Source organism: Portunus trituberculatus, chromosome 25 (assembly GCF_017591435.1).
Source record: "Portunus trituberculatus isolate SZX2019 chromosome 25, ASM1759143v1, whole genome shotgun sequence".
NCBI classification, from domain to species: domain Eukaryota; kingdom Metazoa; phylum Arthropoda; class Malacostraca; order Decapoda; family Portunidae; genus Portunus; species Portunus trituberculatus.
Window position 1 is genome coordinate 7,598,167 of NC_059279.1, and position 6,834 is coordinate 7,605,000.

General features: G+C 37.9%; 2 protein-coding genes across 2 annotated transcripts in view; one reads left to right on the forward strand and one right to left on the reverse strand.

Moving 5' to 3' along the window:
* The first annotated feature begins 179 nt into the window (after positions 1-179).
* LOC123508610 (ER membrane protein complex subunit 7 homolog) lies at positions 180-3,090 on the forward strand. The gene is made up of 3 exons (XM_045262420.1): positions 180-467; positions 1,540-1,702; positions 2,203-3,090. Exons 1-3 carry the CDS (start codon positions 271-273, stop codon positions 2,524-2,526), a joined length of 684 nt encoding a protein of 227 aa, XP_045118355.1. The 5' UTR covers positions 180-270; the 3' UTR covers positions 2,527-3,090.
* The window catches only part of LOC123508612 (ubiquitin-conjugating enzyme E2 G2), a 5,289-nt gene continuing 353 nt past the window's right edge, over positions 1,899-6,834 (reverse strand). The window contains exons 2-5 of the mRNA XM_045262422.1: positions 5,803-5,884; positions 4,155-4,273; positions 3,835-3,975; positions 1,899-3,652 (exon numbers count right to left, since the gene is read on the reverse strand). Coding sequence (XP_045118357.1) covers positions 3,531-3,652; positions 3,835-3,975; positions 4,155-4,273; positions 5,803-5,884 — 464 coding nt within the window. The 3' untranslated portion in view covers positions 1,899-3,530. The remainder of the gene's footprint in view (positions 3,653-3,834; positions 3,976-4,154; positions 4,274-5,802; positions 5,885-6,834) is intronic.

The following is a 6,834-nucleotide window of genomic DNA, read 5'->3' on the forward strand; positions in this document are numbered from 1 at the left end:
CCTATTATATGAGACATTTCCCGTAGCAGACGACAAGATTTGGTGTATCATTTAAGCCATATATTAAAAATGAGCATCAGATCATAATCATCAGAAGATATAGGAAGTATTTGGGCGTTGAACATTAAAGAATCAACCTATAATAAAACATTATTGATCGAGTCCACTTGGGTTTGTAGGACGACGCTGAGCAGACGACCAAGAGAGGCTGAGGCCCAGTGTCAACAATCAGAGGGTCTTGTGACTGGCCTCCCTTCAATTTCTGCAGTCATGAGATCCACCGTGCTAGTCCTGTTGACCTGGGTGGCGGTGGTGTACGGGGAGGGTGAGGATGATGGAGGAATGGGGCAGGAGAGGTACAGGATCGAAGGTCGTGTTATGAGGCCAGACTCCTCCTTAGTGAGCCCCGCTGAGTGGTTCGCCAACACTAAGGTTTTCACCAACAGCGGCCATTACGGCTTCCTTAAGTGAGTGCTACTCTTTGTGTAAGTTGATAGGTATGCAGGTCTTAAGTTGAGTTTGTGATAGGTGCATAAAGGCTTAGTCTGTGTAGTGTGGGTATTGCAGGGATGGTTTAGTGTGATGATGCAATAGCTGATGTCGCCCATTTTTGTCTTCTTATGTGGCGGGAAACTCAAAACTGACCAAGCTACAACTGTACTTCATTTCATTATTACATGAAAAGGTAATATTGAAGTAAACATTTTCATCTAAAGGTGGGTTTAGACAAGTTCAGTTCATTAATTTCAGTGCTTATCTCTTGGTGTAGATCACAAATAGAGAACACAACAGATTTTTGTAAATCATTATAATACAGTAGCATCAGATACAAGCACGAAACTCACATCTGTAGAAGGGTCAACGACCTTGCTATAAGCATAGGGAAATTGTGTGGCACACATGTGGTACCTATGTCTGTAATAGTACTGGAGAGTGTGGCAGAAATTTGAGATTTTCTACGAACAGCAGTGTTATTTTTTTGTGGCAGAAATTTGAGATTTTCTAAATACATCAGTGTAATTCATTAGCTGTTTTGTTAGGTTAATATCCTAGCGGGGGTCTTGGGGGGGGGTGCATAGCCTCTGCCATGGCTTTGATAGGTTATTTTAAAACAGGGGTTGTCAACTCTTTCTCATTAAAAACCTCCAGAGTTATAAGACCATCTACCTGAACCCCCAGTAATTTACATCAAACAATGTTAATTTAGTGACTGACACTTAACTCAATCTGCAATAGTACTGCAAAGGTTATTATTAGATCTAAGTAGCCCTGAAAATCTTCTTGTAAACCCCTGGGAGTTTGCAAATCCCAGGTTGAGAACCTGTTTTAGAAGAATTTGGAATATTAAGTGGTGAATTGGTGGGAGGGGGTGAGGGGAATGTAGACACATAAATAATTTGCCAGATCTTTACCTAGAAATTATTTCCATAATCCTTATTCTACTTTACTTTCCTATCTCATTGCTTCAGTTTTCACCATCCAAGGTTTTTCATAGAATGAGCTTGATTAATATGGGTGCTATAATTTTCTTCCTAACAGGGAGGATGGGACTTTCATCATTAACAACATGCCCTCAGGATCATACGTGGTGCAGGTCATGAACCCAACTTTTATGTATGAACCTGTGCGTGTCGACATCAATTCCAAGGGCAAGATCAGAGCTCGCGCTGTGAACCACATCCAGCCCTCTAATGTGGTGCAGGTGTGTGTGCGTGTGTGTGGTTGATTTTTTTTTTTTTTTTTTTTTTTTTTTTTTTTTCCTCCATGAATTAGCTGTATGTTTCTATATAGAGTACCAGGTTGGCAATCCTACATGGGAGTGGCACAGACAAAGCACCACACCTTCATACGAACATTGTTCACACTCTTAACCTACAGGAATTATGCAAATTACAGTATATATTCTTTAATATTTATTCAGTATTTTCCATGCTTTGTCTTAATGTTATGAAAATAAATAAAATTCTTAATTGTTTTCCTTGAACAATTAAATGTTTGTCATTTTGAAGTCAGAATGTTTGAGACACTTTATAAGCATTTCAAACATTGAGTATTACAATATACAAATCATAAATATATTATTACTTATCATGAAATCTGAATACTGCAAGTACCTGGATGAAATTCCAGATAGATTGATCAAAAGCACAAATAACAGAAGATGTATGTCCTAACTATAACCATGAAACCTGACTATCACAGATGCCCCACCCTCTGCGGATGAAGAGCCTGGGTCCCTACCGCTACTTCATGCAACGGGAGCAGTGGCGTCTTACGGACACACTGATGAACCCTATGGTGCTAATGACTGTTCTGCCCCTGGTGCTCATGATGATCCTGCCCCGCCTCAATGACCCAGAAACCCGCAAAGAGATGGAACAGATACAGATGCCAAAGATGGACACCCCAGAACTCTCTGAAATCATGACCTCAATCTTTGGTGGTGGCAGCTCAGGTCAAGGGCAGTGTCAATCCACACAACCCAAGATGAGGTCACGGGCCAATAAACGAAAGGATAAGTCATAGTAAAGTTGTTAGTTGTTTTTAGGATGTTGGTGGTGGTCTTTTAAGGGTGGGTGGGGAGAAAAGACAAGGTCAGTGGTAATTTATGTATGTATATCAATAAATGGTATTGTATTATTGCAGAAGATGGTTTTGAGATGTATATGTAGGTAACTTAAAGAACATTACTTTTATCTATATTTGAACTTTGTTACCCTAGTTCTCAAAGCTTTGAAGATTTATGTTGGTGAAGTACGTATGTATGTGTGAGTGTGATGAAATACACATTAAAGATGAAAAAAGCACGTATGATGTGTCTGTTGTTTCCATAAATAAAAAACCAAAATTTAAAAAAAAGCTGTTCTTCCCATTCTATAATATGTTTATTGCACAATCATTATTTAGGAAGTTATGCCTTCAGGAGTTACAAGACTGTATAAAACTATGATTGTCTGTTATTTAATGCAGAGTAGTGTGAAGAATATTTAGAAACTTGTTATTTAACATCATTATTAAATGATTCTTTTATCTTGCCAATGCTCTTGAGTGATATGTATCATTGTTTAAAATAAAGGTTAACAACAAAAACAAGTTTTGCAGCATGGGGGAAAACTTAAGCATCTTATATTGAGCCTATTGGTGAATGCATAGTTTTTTTTTTTATATTTATCTATAAACTTCATTTTGGCATTTGTATCTATTCAGGAAGATTTCCCTGGAGAATTCACACCCTGCACATGGCCTAAGCACAAAAATGAAAGCTTGCAGGATATAACATTCCTCTCAATCCTACCACTAGAGTATTTCACAAAATTGGAAGAGCATCATCACTATCCTGCTTACCAAAAGGAGTACACCAAATAGTTGATGCACAGCAGTTGTTGATATTCATGATAACGTATATTAATATAACTACATCTCCATCCTTCATGGGATACTTCCTCCAAGAGCAAGCCAATAAGACAAAAGGTAAAGAAAGAGAGAGAAGTCTTGTACACAATAAAAAAAAGACCATACCAAAGACTTCACTATGAATGAGGTAAGTTGAGAGTCTTGCGAACCAGCCTTTCAGCGATCCTGTTGAATTGATCCCGGTCATCCCTCCACATCTTGGCAGCATCCACATTGGCACTGCTCTCATCATTGGGCTCTGAAGAATAATGAGCACAATAAGTACTAATGATATAAAAAATGACCATATTACTTTTCAGGATTATTATTTTTTCTCTACCACTGGTGAAAAGATGTTATTTTTTTTTTTCACAATTTTTCTACTTGTAATTCCACTACATACTAGGTGATAGCAAGACTCTTTGAATGACCTTTCCTCACCTGCAAGCATGGAGACAACAGACAGCAGGATCTTCTCCACACTCTGCACAGGACTCCATCTCTCGGCACTTGTCTCATAGCCCATTGGGTCGTCACCAGGAGCATGCAGAATGGATATGCACACTCGTCCATCTGAGTATACTGGTCACAAAACAAAGGCACATTAAAATATTAATAATCATAATGTAAAGCACCACCAGATCATAAAATGCTAAAAAGCTTTGCGATACAATATACAACTTTGGAGACGTTATATCTGATTAATTTCTTTAACTTAATGTCAAGACATGTAAATAACAGGAAAGTAATTGGTAACCAACTGTTTGGATGAAACATTTCACAAGTGAACTGCATTTTGGGCGGTGACAGTGGGTAGTCTGGAGGGAAGATCAGTTTGGCAGGAAACACTCCACACTCAAAGCAGGTTCCTTCTGGTCCCCTGTAGAAAGAATCAATGATCCATTTCCATCTTTAGGTACTGTGTAGAGATGTACCGATGCATCAGTGTCGGTATTGGAATCGGAGGTATCGGCCCATTTTTCGGGTATCGGTATCAGTATCGGTATCGGTTTATTCTATGCCGATACTTCCGATACCTAAAAGGAATTTACTACTTAGTGATATATTCGATATAAGATATTGATGATACCAAATTAATATAATACGCCGTATTAAGTTTCTGTGGTGATTACCGTATGTCATAGAATACTGTTTTCTGTGGTAATAAGCCACAACCTCTAAATTGGACGTGTATGAAACGCGTATAGGCTGAACTCCGGCATCTTGTCACACGGTCAGTCATGAGTCACCACGCATTCTCACTGTCTCTCAGTCAGACGCTGCTCCTCCATATATATATATATATATATAGTTAGGCACTTTGCATTATTGTAAATAACAGCATATTCTTATTTGATTTATAATTAACAGTGCTAGTCCTAGCCTTTCCATGATATCATACTGGAATAGGTGGAAGCTCGAATTATATATGTATATTCATTTTAATGCATGCTTAATTTTTGAGTTACTTGTGTTAACCTAAGGATGTAAAAATCCCATAACTAAGAAAGTAATGATTCTGTTTTGTAATCATGTGCATTGTGTATAATTTGTTGCATATTAATTATTTAAGATCATAGCAATACACTAGAAATTTATAATAAACTAAACTTTTTTCTATTTAATTGAAAAGATTAGGTGAAAGCTCATTCTTCTGAATTGGTCTACTAATGTCTAATGAATTAATATCAAAGGATGTCAGATTTAATTAAAGAGAAACATACACAACAAAATGAGTTTCTTTTGCTAATATTTTGTCTGTTTTACAATTTTAATAATTTTAAAAATATTTTTTATCGCCAAAATATCGTCAATAAGATTACTAATGAAAATGCACAAGACCAAATGGTCGCTAAAGGAGTAAGAAGTAAGAATTTAAAATAACTGACAAGAATCAGAAGACTGAGGAGATATTAATTCCAATTACTGAGTAATTTACCTTTGCAAATGGCTTCAAAAAGCTTCACAAACGTTCTCAGAAGGACTTACAGCATCCCCCAAAACAAAGCCTCCTATCTGATAACGCTGGCCGTCCACCAGCTCATCCTGGTGTCCAGTGCAGTAATCACTATAAGTAGTAGTATCGGTATCGGTAGTAGTATCGGTATCATCCAAATTAGGTGGTATCGGTATCAGTATCGGAATCGGCCAAAATTTTGGTATCGGTACAACTCTAGTACTGTGCAGTCCTAAAATTGCTTATTTTACTTACCATTTTAATGATCTCTTTGATAAATATAATCAAAGGCTGTTTCAAACTCCTAATCAGTTAACCAAGATAAAATGCCCAGAAAACAATACAAAATTAACCCTTTGGTATCTCAGTTTAAAAGTCGAGTAGCTATGCATTTTATGCACACTAACACAACAGAAGCAGGCTCACGAAAAAGGGGAAAATGTGCAACTCACACAATAAGAGCTTCCCATTCAAAGAAGTTCTCCTCGTTGGTGGGTCCAGCAATGATGCCTTCAGGAGGATTCAGTGTCAACTCTGAAAGGCAGTCCATAATGAAGAACATCATGTCAAGAAAAAAATACATTTGCTACTCATCAATGAGCAACAATAAAGCTTTTCATTGACCTTAAGTGTGACATTCTCCATAAAAATTCTAATCACTTTACACTCCACTAGATCTAATGAGCATTTCTGGAAACTTACAGGCACTGTCCCCTAGAAGCCGTCCGCGCGCTCACCTTGATTCCCGGCTCCTCCACCCAGTGGATTTGACGTCACATTAAATGAGAAATATATGGTATATAAATTTGTTTTTGCGCAGGGGTTCCTTGAGACATGTGATGTATTTGAAGGGTTACGCAAGGGTAAAAAGGTTGAGAAATGCTGCCTTATTCATTGCCATATTCTCTCTCTCTCTCCTTATTCATTTTCATATTCTCACTCTCCTTATTCGTTTTCTCTCTCTCTCTCTCTCTCTCTCTCTCTCTCTCTCTCTCATTCGTTTTCATATTCTCTTTCTCTCCCTATTCGTTATCATATTCTCTCTCTCTCTCTCTCTGACCAATAGCGTGGCTTCATATATGTGAGGTCAAATCAGCTGGGTGGAGGAGCTGCGAAGTGGGAGCCAGGAATCGAGGCGAGCGCGTGGGACGGCTTCTTGGGGACAGTGCCCACTTACAGTACACTTAACTAATCACTTAATTAAATTTGAGGTTAGATTGGACTAGGTTAAATAATGGGTTGTTTGGTTAGGTAAGTTCATGAAATTACAGTTTAGATTAAGTTAATAAGTAAAAATTTCCTCTCGCCAGAAAATTTTGGATTCCCACCAGATTCCTAAGTTTGCTGACGACTGGGAAAGGGGAGAAGAGAGAGAGATTGGGGCTTGAATCTATAAAGGCAATATTCTACCGGGCAGTTTCATTGCAATAAAGCTTACTACAAGAAATCATTAAGATCCCTAGATTACCACTCAACAGAAACTA

Bases quoted from the DNA above. Each gene is read 5' to 3' on its own strand.
- LOC123508610 (XM_045262420.1), top strand. From the start codon at position 271: ATGAGATCCACCGTGCTAGTCCTGTTGACCTGGGTGGCGGTGGTGTAC. The intron at 468-1,539 runs GTGAGTGCTACT...TCTTCCTAACAG, and splicing joins GGCCATTACGGCTTCCTTAA to GGAGGATGGGACTTTCATCA. The intron at 1,703-2,202 runs GTGTGTGTGCGT...TGACTATCACAG, and splicing joins AGCCCTCTAATGTGGTGCAG to ATGCCCCACCCTCTGCGGAT.